The sequence below is a fragment of the Heptranchias perlo genome, unplaced genomic scaffold, assembly GCF_035084215.1.
Source record: "Heptranchias perlo isolate sHepPer1 unplaced genomic scaffold, sHepPer1.hap1 HAP1_SCAFFOLD_258, whole genome shotgun sequence".
Classification (NCBI taxonomy): domain Eukaryota; kingdom Metazoa; phylum Chordata; class Chondrichthyes; order Hexanchiformes; family Hexanchidae; genus Heptranchias; species Heptranchias perlo.
In genome coordinates this window covers 309,046-323,883 of record NW_027139270.1, presented here as the reverse complement: position 1 = coordinate 323,883, position 14,838 = coordinate 309,046, and the positions used below count along the sequence as shown (strand labels likewise).

Here is a 14,838-nt window from a genome sequence, read left to right as displayed (position 1 = left end):
CTTTAAATCTATACTGCCCGTTCTATACATTCACCACCTCTTTAAATCTATACTGCCCGTTCTATACATTCACCACCTCTTTAAATCTATACTGCCCGTTCTATACATTCACCACCTCTTTAAATCTATACTGCCCGTTCTATACATTCACCCTCTTTAAATCTATACTGCCCGTTCTATACATTCACCTCTTTAAATCTATACTGCCCGTTCTATACATTCACCACCTCTTTAAATCTATACTGCCCGTTCTATACATTCACCACCTCTTTAAATCTATACTGCCCGTTCTATACATTCACCACCTCTTTAAATCTATACTGCCCGTTCCATACATTCACCACCTCTTTAAATCTATACTGCCCGTTCTATACATTCACCTCTTTAAATCTATACTGCCCGTTCTATACATTCACCACCTCTTTAAATCTATACGGCCCGTTCTATACATTCACCACCTCTTTAAATCTATACTGCCCGTTCCATACATTCACCACCTCTTTAAATCTATACTGCCCGTTCTATACATTCACCTCTTTAAATCTATACTGCCCGTTCTATACATTCACCACCTCTTTAAATCTATACGGCCCGTTCTATACATTCACCACCTCTTTAAATCTATACTGCCCGTTCTATACATTCACCACCTCTTTAAATCTATACTGCCCGTTCTATACATTCACCTCATTAAATCTATATGGCCCGTTCTATACATTCACCTCTTTAAATCTATACTGCCCGTTCTATACATTCACCACCTCTTTAAATCTATACTGCCCGTTCTATACATTCACCACCTCTTTAAATCTATACGGCCCGTTCTATACATTCACCACCTCTTTAAATCTATACTGCCCGTTCTATACATTCACCACCTCTTTAAATCTATACTGCCCGTTCTATACATTCACCTCATTAAATCTATATGGCCCGTTCTATACATTCACCTCTTTAAATCTATACTGCCCGTTCTATACATTCACCACCTCTTTAAATCTATACTGCCCGTTCTATACATTCACCACCTCTTTAAATCTATACGGCCCGTTCTATACATTCACCACCTCTTTAAATCTATACTGCCCGTTCTATACATTCACCACCTCTTTAAATCTATACTGCCCGTTCTATACATTCACCACCTCTTTAAATCTATACTGCCCGTTCTATACATTCACCACCTCTTTAAATCTATACTGCCCGTTCTATACATTCACCACCTCTTTAAATCTATAGGGCCCGTTCTATACATTCACCACCTCTTTAAATCTATACTGCCCGTTCTATACATTCACCACCTCTTTAAATCTATACTGCCCGTTCTATACATTCACCTCATTAAATCTATATGGCCCGTTCTATACATTCACCTCTTTAAATCTATACTGCCCGTTCTATACATTCACCACCTCTTTAAATCTATACTGCCCGTTCTATACATTCACCACCTCTTTAAATCTATACGGCCCGTTCTATACATTCACCACCTCTTTAAATCTATACTGCCCGTTCTATACATTCACCACCTCTTTAAATCTATACTGCCCGTTCTATACATTCACCTCATTAAATCTATATGGCCCGTTCTATACATTCACCTCTTTAAATCTATACTGCCCGTTCTATACATTCACCACCTCTTTAAATCTATACTGCCCGTTCTATACATTCACCACCTCTTTAAATCTATACGGCCCGTTCTATACATTCACCACCTCTTTAAATCTATACTGCCCGTTCTATACATTCACCACCTCTTTAAATCTATACTGCCCGTTCTATACATTCACCACCTCTTTAAATCTATACTGCCCGTTCTATACATTCACCACCTCTTTAAATCTATACTGCCCGTTCTATACATTCACCACCTCAGGGGATGTGGAACCAAATCCCAGTAATACCGTCACCAGGGGATAGAATCATTGAATCACAGCATGAAAGGAGGCCATTCGGCCCATCGAGTCCATGCCACCTCTATGCAAGAGCAATCCAGCTAGTCCCACTCCCCCGCTCTTTCTCTGTAACACTGCAATTTTTTTCGTTTCAAGTACTTATCCAGTTCCCTTTTGAAGGCCATGATTGAATCTGCCTCCACCACCCCCTCGGGCAGTGCATTCCAGATCATAAACACTCACTGTGTAAAAAGGTTTTTCCTCATGTCACCTTTGGTTCTTTTGCCAATCACCTTAAATCCATGCCCTCTGGTTACTGACCCTTCCGCCAATGGGAACAGTTTCTCTCTATCTACTCTGTCTGGACCCTTCATGATTTTGAATACCTCGATCAAATCTCCTCACAACCGTCTCTGTTCCAAGGAGAACAACCCCAGCTTCTCCAGTCTATCCACGGAACTGAAGTCCCTCATCCCTGGAATCATTCTAGTAAATCTCTTCTGCACCCTCTCTAAGGCCTTCACATCTTTCCTAAAGTGCGGTGCCCAGAACTGGACACAATACTCCAGTTGTGGCCAAACCAGTGTTTTATAAAAGGTTCATCATGACTTCCATACTTTTGTACTCTATGCCTCTATTTATAAAGCCCAGGATCCCGTATGCTTTTTTAACCACTTTCTCAACCTGCCCTGCCACCTTCAATGATTTGTGCACATATACCCCCAGATCTCTCTGTTCCTGCACCCCTTTTAGAGTTGTGCCCTCTAGTTTATATTGCCTCTCCTCGTTCACCCTGTGGGCAGTAACAGCCTCCCCCTGCTGTGGGCAGTCTCCGGATGGCAAGGGTCCACCCTGATATTGCTTCTCTTATTTTGAAAGGATTAAGCTGACCAGACCACACTTAGTGGCACAACTGTAGCATCAGAACTCTTATCGAGAGAGAGCAAAGGTCATACTCACCGGCTGAGTTTGGGTGCGTGGGTTGAGGGGCAGCGGTTTCCTGGGTGGTCCCAGTTTGGATGGCTGGTTCTCTAGTTTCACACAGACAATTGTTGATTTCCTGATTGGTGGCGGGGCTGGCCGACAGGGCTTGACATTACCCTCCCTGTGCTTGGCTACGATCAGGGGACGCACAATGTTGACAGGCTGTGAACGAGCTGGGGGTCCTGACTTCAGGAGTGGAGACTGAGACTGAGACTGAACCAGCTGTGTGAAGAGATGAAACATTACAGCTCAGTGTGAGGGCTTGATGGCCGGCGCGGACACGATGGGCCGAAGGGCCTCTATCCGTGCTGTATAACTCTATGACTCTATGAGGTGACAGCAACGCTCCTTCATGGGAACAAGCCCCTCGTCCATTATATGGTCAACCCAACACGAGGAGATTAGTGTCCATGGGTGACCCTGGGCTCGACCGGCTGCAGGGTTACTCCATCTGTTTCTTTTCCACTGAACTTATTGTACCAAATCTGGGACTAGCACAAGGGCAGGATGAGGCCATTCAGTCCATCTATTTAATCCTAATTCCCTATCGGTTTTCCATATCCCTTCATACTCTTACTTCCCAAGTAAGTACCAATCTCCTGTTCAAACACCTCAGTTGATTTGCTTCTCTGGCCCTCTGGAGCAATATATCTCACCTTCTCACAGATTATTATCTGAATGGTGATCGATTGGGAAAAGGGGAGGTGCAACGAGACCTGGGTGTCCTTGTACACCAGTCGCTGAAAGCGAGCATTCAGGTGCAGCAAGCAGTTAGGAAGGCGAATGGTATGTTGGCCTTCATTGCAAGAGGATTTGAGTACAGGAGCAGGGATGTCTTACTCCAGTTATACAGGGCCTTTAATGTAATAAAACGTCCCAAGGTGCTTCACAGGAATGTAATCAGACTAAAATGGATACCGAGCCAAAGAAGCAGCGTTTGGAGAGTGAACCAATGCTTGGTCAGAGGGAGGTTTTAAGCAGGAGAGGGAGATGCCAAAGTGGAGAGGTTTAGGGAGGGAATTCCAGAGCTTAGGGCCCAGGCAGCTGAAGGCACGGCCGCCAATGGTGGAGCGATTAAAATCGGGGATACGCAAGAGGCCAGAATTGGAGGAGTGCAGAGATCTCGGAGGGTTGTAGGTCTGGAGGAGGTTACAGAGATAGGGAGGGGGCGAGGGTCATGGAGGGATTTGAAAACAAGGATGAGAATTTTAAAATCGAGGTGTTCCCTGACCGGGAGCCAATGTAGGTCAGTGAGCACAGGGGGTGATGGTGAACGGGACTCGGTGCGAGTTAGGATACGGGCAGCAGAGCTTTGGATGAGCTGAAGTTTATGGAGGGTGGAAGATGGGAGGCCGGCCAGGAGAGCATTGGAATAGTCCAGTCTGGAGGTAATAAAGGCAGGGATGAGGGTTTCAGCAGCAGATGAGCTGAGGCAGGGACGGAGACGGGTGATCCTGAGACAGTGTCCAGGGAGAGGGATGGAGTCGGTGGCGAAGGAAAGGAGTTTGTAGCGGGGACCAAAGACAATGGCTTCGGCCTTCCCAATATTTAGTTGGAGGAAATTACTGCTCTTCCAAGTGGAGGGGTCGAGACAGGTGGTGAAGTCGAGCTGGGTGTGGTCAGCGTACATGTGGTACTGGGTACAGTAGTGTAGTGGTTATGTTACTGGACTAATAATTCAGAGAACGGGAGTTCAAATCCAACCATGGCAGTTTGAGAATTTGAATTCAGGTTAAAAAAAACCGTGGAAATAAAAAGCTGGTCTCAGTAAAAGTGACAGTGAAGCTGTCGGATTGTCATAAAAACCCAACTGGTTCATTAATGTCCTTCAGGGAAGGACACCTGCCGTCCTTACCCGATCCGGGCCTACGTGTGACTCCAGTCCCACACCAACATGGTTGATTCTTAACTGCTCTCTGAAGTGACCAAGCGAGCCCCTCAGTTATATCAAACCATTACAAATCCTGGTTCAAGATGGCGGCCCATCATCTTCTCATGGCAACTAAGGGCAGGCAATAAATGACAGGCTTGTCAGCGACACCCACATCCCGAGAACAAATCAAATAAATGACCCCATGTCTGTGGATGATGTCAGTGAGGGGCAGCATGTAGATGAGAAACAGGAGGGGGCCAAGGATAGATCCTTGGGGGTCTCCAGAGAACGGTGCAGGAGCGGGAAGAGAAGCCATTGCAGGAGATTCTCTAGCTACGATCGGACAGGTAAGAGTGAAACCAGACCAGACAGGCCCACTGATTATTTGTTGAGTGGAGAACTTTGTGTGTGGACATGTTGGTTGTAATTGTCTCGAAGAACTAGTTTGGCTCTAATGGCCTCTAGTTCTGGATTTCCCTGGAAAAAAGAATAAGCCTCTCATTTTCTCTCTCCTTGTCTTCTTTCCAGAGAACCATAGAAGGCAGGCCATTCAGTCCATCATTTTTGTGCTAGATCTTTGCAGAACAATCCAAATCTAATTCCACTGCCCCTGTCGCTCTGGATCTTCCTCTACTTCACACATTTATCCACTTTTCCCTTAAAAAATGCAACGGTCTCTGCCTCAACCACTCCCTGAGGCAAAGCATTCCATGCTCCAATAAGCCTCTGTGTGAAGACATTTCTCCTAGTTTTGTCTTCCATTTCTCCTCTCCCTCTCTCTCTCTATCAGCTCCTCTCGTTAAACCTCTCATCTTCCCCTCCTTTCTCTCTGTTCCTGCATCTTGCTCTTTTTCTCTTTCATCCCTTTGTACATCATTGTTCTCCTTTCCTTGCCTTTTCCCTCTTACGATCTCTCTCTCCTCTCAGTCATCCTTTCCCTCATCCTCTTTCACATGACTTGGCCTCTCTCTATCTCCCTCTTCTCCTTCATCCTCTCTTTTGTACTTGCCCCTCCTCTCAATCTCCCTCTGCCTCATCCCCTCTTTCATCCTTACACTGTCCCTCATTCCTCCTCTCCCTCATCCTCATCCTCCACTCCCTCATCCTTCTCTCCCTCATCCTTCTCTCCCTCATCCTCCTCTCCCACATCCTCATCCTCCTCTCCCTCATCCTCCTCTCCCTCATCCTCCTCTCCCTCATCCTCCTCTCCCTCATCCTCCTCTCCCTCATCCTTCTCTCCCTCATCCTTCTCTCCCTCATCCTCCTCTCCCTCATCCTCCACTCCCTCATCCTCCTCTCCCTCATCCTTCTCTCCCTCATCCTCCTCTCTCTCATCCTCCACTCCCTCATCCTCCACTCCCTCATCCTCCACTCCCTCATCCTCCTCTCCCTCATCCTCCTCTCCCTCATCCTCCTCTCTCTCATCCTCCACTCCCTCATCCTCCACTCCCTCATCCTCCACTCCCTCATCCTCCACTCCCTCATCCTCCACTCCCTCATCCTCCACTCCCTCATCCTCCTCTCCCTCATCCACCACTCCCTCATCCTCCTCTCTCTCATCCTCCACTCCCTCATCCTCCACTCCCTCATCCTCCACTCCCTCATCCTCCTCTCCCTCATCCTCCTCTCCCTCATCCTCCTCTCCCTCATCCTCCTCTCTCCTGTCCTCTACTCACCACCTTTACCCTGCCCCTCATTTTCTCCGATACTGTTCCTCATAATTTCTTGCTTTCCTTCTCTCTCTTTTCCTCATTCACTCCTTCACCCTTTCTCTTATTCTTCATTCTCATTCTCTCCTCTCTTACTATCCTTTGTTCTTGCCCCCCCTCCCCCCCCGGCTCTCCATCTCACCTTGATTGGCTTCTGCTCTCTCACCACGAGCTTCTTCATGTGAAAGGAAGGGTTATAGAGGCCAGTCTTTGGTGTCTGACTGTTAGCATCAGTTCTGTAACAAAGATCAGAATATGAGACTTGGTGCAGTGGAGGGCATTACACACTCTCACTGATGCTGCCTGTGACCGTTACACTCTCACTGATGCTGCCTGTGACCGTTACACTCTCACTGATGCTGCCTGTGACCGTTACACTCTCACTGATGCTGCCTGTGACCGTTACACTCTCACTGATGCTGCCTGTGACCGTTACACTCTCACTGATGCTGCCGGTGACCGTTACACTCTCACTGATGCTGCCTGTGACCGTTACACTCTCACTGATGCTGCCTGTGACCGTTACACTCTCACTGATGCTGCCTGTGACCGTTACACTCTCACTGATGCTGCCTGTGACCGTTACACTCTCACTGATGCTGCCTGTGACCGTTACACTCTCACTGATGCTGCCTGTGACCGTTACACTCTCACTGATGCTGCCGGTGACCGTTACACTCTCACTGATGCTGCCTGTGACCGTTACACTCTCACTGATGCTGCCTGTGACCGTTACACTCTCACTGATGCTGCCTGTGACCGTTACACTCTCACTGATGCTGCCTGTGACTGTTACACTCTCACTGATGCTGCCTGTGACCGTTACACTCTCACTGATGCTGCCGGTGACCGTTACACTCTCACTGATGCTGCCTGTGACCGTTACACTCTCACTGATGCTGCCTGTGACCGTTACACTCTCACTGATGCTGCCTGTGACCGTTACACTCTCACTGATGCTGCCGGTGACCGTTACACTCTCACTGATGCTGCCTGTGACCGTTACACTCTCACTGATGCTGCCTGTGACCGTTACACTCTCACTGATGCTGCCGGTGACCGTTACACTCTCACTGATGCTGCCTGTGACCGTTACACTCTCACTGATGCTGCCTGTGACCGTTACACTCTCACTGATGCTGCCTGTGACCGTTACACTCTCACTGATGCTGCCTGTGACCGTTACACTCTCACTGATGCTGCCTGTGACCGTTACACTCTCACTGATGCTGCCTGTGACCGTTACACTCTCACTGATGCTGCCGGTGACCGTTACACTCTCACTGATGCTGCCTGTGACCTTTACACTCTCACTGATGCTGCCTGTGACCGTTACACTCTCACTGATGCTGCCTGTGACCGTTACACTCTCACTGATGCTGCCTGTGACCGTTACACTCTCACTGACGCTGCCTGTGACCGTTACACTCTCACTGATGCTGCCGGTGACCGTTACACTCTCACTGATGCTGCCAGTGACCATTACACTCTCACTGACGCTGCCTGTGACCGTTACACTCTCACTGATGCTGCCTGTGACCGTTACACTCTCTCACTGATGCTGCCTGTGACCGTTACACTCTCTCACTGATGCTGCCTGTGACCGTTACACTCTCTCACTGATGCAGGGTACGGTAGCACAGTGGTTATGTTACTAGACTAATAATCCGAGAGGCCCTGGATTAATATTCCAGAGACATGAGTTCAAATCCCACCACAGCAGTTGGGGAATTTAAATTCAATTCATTAAATAAAATTAGTAAAAAAATACTAGTATCAGTAATAGTAGCCATGAAAATACAGTATTTTCGTAAAAACCCGTCTGGTTCACTAATGTTCTTTAGGGAAGGAACATAGGAACAGGAGTAGGCCATTCAGCCCCTCGTGCCTGCTCCGCCATTTGATAAGATCATGGCTGATCTGTGATCTAACTCCATATACCTGCCTTTGGCCCATATCCCTTAATACCTTTGGTTGCCAAAAACCTATCCATCTCAGATTTAAATTTAGCAATTGAGCTAGTATCAATTGCCGTTTGTGGAAGAGAGTTCCAAACTTCGACCACCCTTTGTGTGTAGAAATGTTTTCTAATCTCGCTCCTGAAAGGTCTGGCTCTAATTTTTAGACTGTGCCCCCTACTCCTAGAATCCCCAACCAGCGGAAATAGTTTCTCTCTATCCACCCTATCTGTTCCCCTTAATATCTTATAAACTTCGATCAGATCACCCCTTAACCTTCGGAACTCCAGAGAATACAACCCCAATTTGTGTAATCTCTCCTCGTAAATTAACCCTTGAAGTCCGGGTATCATTCTAGTAAACCTACGCTGCACTCCCTCCAAGGCCAATATGCCCTTCCGAAGGTGCGGTGCCCAGAACTGCTCACAGTACTCCAGGTGCAGTCTAACCAGGGTTTTGTATAGCTGCAGCATAACTTCTGCCCCCTTGTACCTGCTGTCCTTACCCAGTCTGGCCTATAGGTGACTCCAGACCCATAGCAATGTGGTTGATTCTTAATCGCCCTCTGAAATGGCCTAGCAAGGCACTCAGTTGTTCAAGAAGGCGGCTCACCACCACCTTCTCAAGGGCAATTAGGGATGGGCAATAAATGCCGGCCTCGCCAGCGACGCCCACATCCCATGAACGAATTAAAAAAATGCTGTCTGTGACCGTTACAGTCTCTCATTGATGCTGTCTGTGACCGTTACAGTCTCTCACTGATGCTGTCTGTGACCGTTACAGTCTCTCACTGATGCTGTCTGTGACCGTTACAGTCTCTCACTGATGCTGCCTGTGTCCATTACACTCTCTTGCTGATGCTGTCTGTGACCGTTACACTCTCTCACTGATGCTGCCTGTGACCGTTACACTCTCTCACTGATGCTGTCTGTGACTGTTACATCCTCTCACTGTTGCTATCTGTGACCGTTACACTCTCTCACTGATGCTGCCTGTGACCGTTACACTCTCTCACTGATGCTGCCTGTGTCCATTACACTCTCTTGCTGATGCTGTCTGTGACCGTTACACTCTCTCACTGATGCTGCCTGTGACCGTTACACTCTCTCACTGATGCTGCCTGTGACCGTTACACTCTCTCACTGATGCTGTCTGTGACAGTTACATCCTCTCACTGATGCTGTCTGTGACCATTACACTTTCTCACTGATGCTGTCTGTGACTGTGACATCCTCTCACTGATGCTGTCTGTGACCATTACACTCTCTCACTGATGCTGTCTGTGACTGTTACATCCTCTCACTGTTGCTGTCTGTGACCATTACACTCTCTCACTGATGCTGTCTGTGACTGTTACATCCTCTCACTGTTGCTGTCTGTGACCATTACACTCTCTCACTGTTGCTGTCTGTGACCATTACACTCTCTCACTGATGCTGCCTGTGACCGTTACACTCTCTCACTGATGCTGCCTGTGATCATTACAGTCTCTCACTGATGCTGCCGGTGACCGTTACACTCTCTTACTGATGCTGTCTGTGACCGTTACACTCTCTCACTGATGCTGTCTAAGAGTACTGCATTAGGGTTACGAACCATCACTCATACTGTCTGAGAGTGTTACACAGTTACTGGGGCTAAGTGTGACACAGTGTGACGTAGTTCAGTGTGACAATGTGAGGCGGACTCGGTGTGACACAGTGTGACGTGGGCTCGGTGTGACACAGTGTGAGGTGGGCTCGGTGTGACACAGTGTGAGGTGGGCTCGGTGTGACACAGTGTGACCTGGGCTCGGTGTGACACAGTGTGAGGTGGGCTCGGTGTGACACAGTGTGAGGTGGGCTCGGTGTGACACAGTGTGAGGTGGGCTCGGTGTGACACAGTGTGAGGTGGGCTCGGTGTGACACAGTGTGAGGTGGGCTCGGTGTGACACAGTGTGAGGTGGGCTCGGTGTGACACAGTGTGAGGTGGGCTCGGTGTGACACAGTGTGAGGTGGGCTCGGTGTGACACAGTGTGAGGTGGGCTCGGTGTGACACAGTGTGAGGTGGGCTCGGTGTGACACAGTGTGAGGTGGGCTCGGTGTGACACAGTGTGACGTAGTTCAGTGTGACACAGTGTGAGGTGGGCTCGGTGTGACACAGTGTGAGGTGGGCTCGGTGTGACACAGTGTGAGGTGGGCTCGGTGTGACACAGTGTGACCTGGGCTCGGTGTGACACAGTGTGAGGTGGGCTCGGTGTGAGACAGTGTGACGTGGGCTCGGTGTGACACAGTGTGACCTGGGCTCGGTGTGACACAGTGTGAGGTGGGCTCGGTGTGACACAGTGTGAGGTGGGCTCGGTGTGACACAGTGTGAGGTGGACTCGGTGTGACACAGTGTGAGGTGGGCTCGGTGTGACACAGTGTGAGGTGGACTCGGTGTGACACAGTGTGAGGTGGGCTCGGTGTGACACAGTGTGAGGTGGGCTCGGTGTGACACAGTGTGAGGTGGGCTCGGTGTGACACAGTGTGAGGTGGACTCGGTGTGACACAGTGTGAGGTGGACTCGGTGTGACACAGTGTGTCGTGGACTCGGTGTGACACAGTGTGAGGTGGACTCGGTGTGACACAGTGTGAGGTGGGCTCGGTGTGACAGTGTGAGGTGGGCTCGGTGTGACACAGTGTGAGGTGGGCTCGGTGTGACACAGTGTGAGGTGGGCTCGGTGTGACACAGTGTGAGGTGGGCTCGGTGTGACACAGTGTGAGGTGGGCTCGGTGTGACACAGTGTGAGGTGGGCTCGGTGTGACACAGTGTGAGGTGGGCTCGGTGTGACACAGTGTGAGGTGGGCTCGGTGTGACACAGTGTGAGGTGGACTCGGTGTGACACAGTGTGAGGTGGGCTCGGTGTGACACAGTGTGAGGTGGGCTCGGTGTGACACAGTGTGAGGTGGGCTCGGTGTGACACAGTGTGACCTGGGCTCGGTGTGACACAGTGTGAGGTGGGCTCGGTGTGACACAGTGTGTCGTGGACTCGGTGTGACACAGTGTGAGGTGGGCTCGGTGTGACACAGTGTGAGGTGGGCTCGGTGTGACACAGTGTGAGGTGGACTCGGTGTGACACAGTGTGAGGTGGGCTCGGTGTGACACAGTGTGAGGTGGGCTCGGTGTGACACAGTGTGACCTGGGCTCGGTGTGACACAGTGTGAGGTGGGCTCGGTGTGACACAGTGTGAGGTGGGCTCGGTGTGACACAGTGTGAGGTGGGCTCGGTGTGACACAGTGTGAGGTGGGCTCGGTGTGACACAGTGTGAGGTGGGCTCGGTGTGACACAGTGTGAGGTGGGCTCGGTGTGACACAGTGTGAGGTGGGCTCGGTGTGACACAGTGTGACGTGGGCTCGGTGTGACACAGTGTGAGGTGGACTCGGTGTGACACAGTGTGAGGTGGGCTCGGTGTGACACCGTGTGAGGTGGACTCGGTGTGACACAGTGTGAGGTGGGCTCGGTGTGACACAGTGTGAGGTGGGCTCGGTGTGACACAGTGTGACGTGGGCTCGGTGTGACACAGTGTGAGGTGGGCTCGGTGTGACACAGTGTGAGGTGGGCTCGGTGTGACACAGTGTGAGGTGGGCTCGGTGTGACACAGTGTGAGGTGGACTCGGTGTGACACAGTGTGAGGTGGACTCGGTGTGACACAGTGTGAGGTGGACTCGGTGTGACACAGTGTGAGGTGGGCTCGGTGTGACACAGTGTGAGGTGGACTCGGTGTGACACAGTGTGAGGTGGGCTCGGTGTGACACAGTGTGAGGTGGGCTCGGTGTGACACAGTGTGAGGTGGACTCGGTGTGACACAGTGTGTCGTGGACTCGGTGTGACACAGTGTGAGGTGGGCTCGGTGTGACACAGTGTGAGGTGGGCTCGGTGTGACACAGTGTGAGGTGGGCTCGGTGTGACACAGTGTGAGGTGGACTCGGTGTGACACAGTGTGAGGTGGGCTCGGTGTGACACAGTGTGAGGTGGGCTCGGTGTGACACAGTGTGAGGTGGACTCGGTGTGACACAGTGTGAGGTGGGCTCGGTGTGACACAGTGTGAGGTGGACTCGGTGTGACACAGTGTGAGGTGGGCTCAGTGTGACACAGTGTGAGGTGGACTCGGTGTGACACAGTGTGAGGTGGACTCGGTGTGACACAGTGTGACGTGGACTCGGTGTGACACAGTGTGAGGTGGACTCGGTGTGACACAGTGTGAGGTGGGCTCGGTGTGACACAGTGTGAGGTGGACTCGGTGTGACACAGTGTGAGGTGGGCTCGGTGTGACACAGTGTGAGGTGGACTCGGTGTGACACAGTGTGAGGTGGGCTCGGTGTGACACAGTGTGTCGTGGACTCGGTGTGACACAGTGTGAGGTGGGCTCGGTGTGACACCGTGTGTCGTGGACTCGGTGTGACACAGTGTGAGGTGGGCTCGGTGTGACACAGTGTGAGGTGGGCTCGGTGTGACACAGTGTGAGGTGGGCTCGGTGTGACACAGTGTGAGGTGGGCTCGGTGTGACACAGTGTGAGGTGGGCTCGGTGTGACACAGTGTGAGGTGGACTCGGTGTGACACAGTGTGACGTGGACTCGGTGTGACACAGTGTGTCGTGGACTCGGTGTGACACAGTGTGAGGTGGGCTCGGTGTGACACAGTGTGAGGTGGGCTCGGTGTGACACAGTGTGAGGTGGGCTCGGTGTGACACAGTGTGAGGTGGACTCGGTGTGACACAGTGTGAGGTGGACTCGGTGTGACACAGTGTGAGGTGGGCTCGGTGTGACACAGTGTGAGGTGGACTCGGTGTGACACAGTGTGAGGTGGGCTCGGTGTGACACAGTGTGTCGTGGACTCGGTGTGACACAGTGTGAGGTGGGCTCGGTGTGACACAGTGTGAGGTGGACTCGGTGTGACACAGTGTGAGGTGGGCTCGGTGTGACACAGTGTGAGGTGGACTCGGTGTGACACAGTGTGAGGTGGACTCGGTGTGACACAGTGTGAGGTGGGCTCGGTGTGACACAGTGTGAGGTGGACTCGGTGTGACACAGTGTGAGGTGGGCTCGGTGTGACACAGTGTGAGGTGGGCTCGGTGTGACACAGTGTGAGGTGGGCTCGGTGTGACACAGTGTGAGGTGGACTCGGTGTGACACAGTATGAGGTGGGCTCGGTGTGACACAGTGTGACCTGGGCTCGGTGTGACACAGTGTGAGGTGGACTCGGTGTGACACAGTGTGAGGTGGGCTCGGTGTGACACAGTGTGTCGTGGACTCGGTGTGACACAGTGTGAGGTGGGCTCGGTGTGACAGTGTGAGGTGGGCTCGGTGTGACACAGTGTGAGGTGGACTCGGTGTGACACAGTGTGTCGTGGACTCGGTGTGACACAGTGTGAGGTGGGCTCGGTGTGACACAGTGTGAGGTGGACTCGGTGTGACACAGTGTGTCGTGGACTCGGTGTGACACAGTGTGAGGTGGGCTCGGTGTGACACAGTGTGAGGTGGGCTCGGTGTGACACAGTGTGTCGTGGACTCGGTGTGACACAGTGTGAGGTGGACTCGGTGTGACACAGTGTGAGGTGGGCTCGGTGTGACACAGTGTGAGGTGGGCTCGGTGTGACACAGTGTGAGGTGGACTCGGTGTGACACAGTGTGAGGTGGGCTCGGTGTGACACAGTGTGAGGTGGACTCGGTGTGACACAGTGTGAGGTGGGCTCGGTGTGACACAGTGTGAGGTGGGCTCGGTGTGACACAGTGTGAGGTGGACTCGGTGTGACACAGTGTGAGGTGGGCTCGGTGTGACACAGTGTGAGGTGGACTCGGTGTGACACAGTGTGAGGTGGGCTCGGTGTGACACAGTGTGAGGTGGGCTCGGTGTGACACAGTGTGAGGTGGACTCGGTGTGACACAGTGTGACGTGGACTCGGTGTGACACAGTGTGAGGTGGGCTCGGTGTGACACAGTGTGAGGTGGGCTCGGTGTGACACAGTGTGTCGTGGACTCGGTGTGACACAGTGTGAGGTGGGCTCGGTGTGACACAGTGTGAGGTGGGCTCGGTGTGACACAGTGTGAGGTGGGCTCGGTGTGACACAGTGTGAGGTGGGCTCGGTGTGACACAGTGTGAGGTGGACTCGGTGTGACACAGTGTGAGGTGGACTCGGTGTGACACAGTGTGAGGTGGGCTCGGCTGTGACACAGTGTGAGGTGGGCTCGGTGTGACACAGTGTGAGGTGGGCTCGGTGTGACACAGTGTGAGGTGGGCTCGGTGTGACACAGTGTGAGGTGGGCTCGGTGTGACACAGTGTGTCGTGGACTCGGTGTGACACAGTGTGAGGTGGGCTCGGTGTGACACAGTGTGAGGTGGACTCGGTGTGACACAGTGTGAGGTGGACTCGGTGTGACACAGTGTGAGGTGGGCT

General features: G+C 51.7%; 1 protein-coding gene across 2 annotated transcripts in view; it reads right to left on the bottom strand.

Moving 5' to 3' along the window:
• Positions 1 to 14,838, bottom strand: part of LOC137310523 (disintegrin and metalloproteinase domain-containing protein 33-like) — a 382,320-nt gene that overhangs the window by 59,147 nt on the left and 308,335 nt on the right. For both annotated transcript variants that reach the window (XM_067978293.1, XM_067978294.1), the window contains exons 20-21: positions 6,607 to 6,700; positions 2,859 to 3,104 (exon numbers count right to left, since the gene is read on the bottom strand). In XM_067978293.1, the coding sequence (XP_067834394.1) occupies positions 2,859 to 3,104; positions 6,607 to 6,700 (340 nt within the window). The remainder of the gene's footprint in view (positions 1 to 2,858; positions 3,105 to 6,606; positions 6,701 to 14,838) is intronic.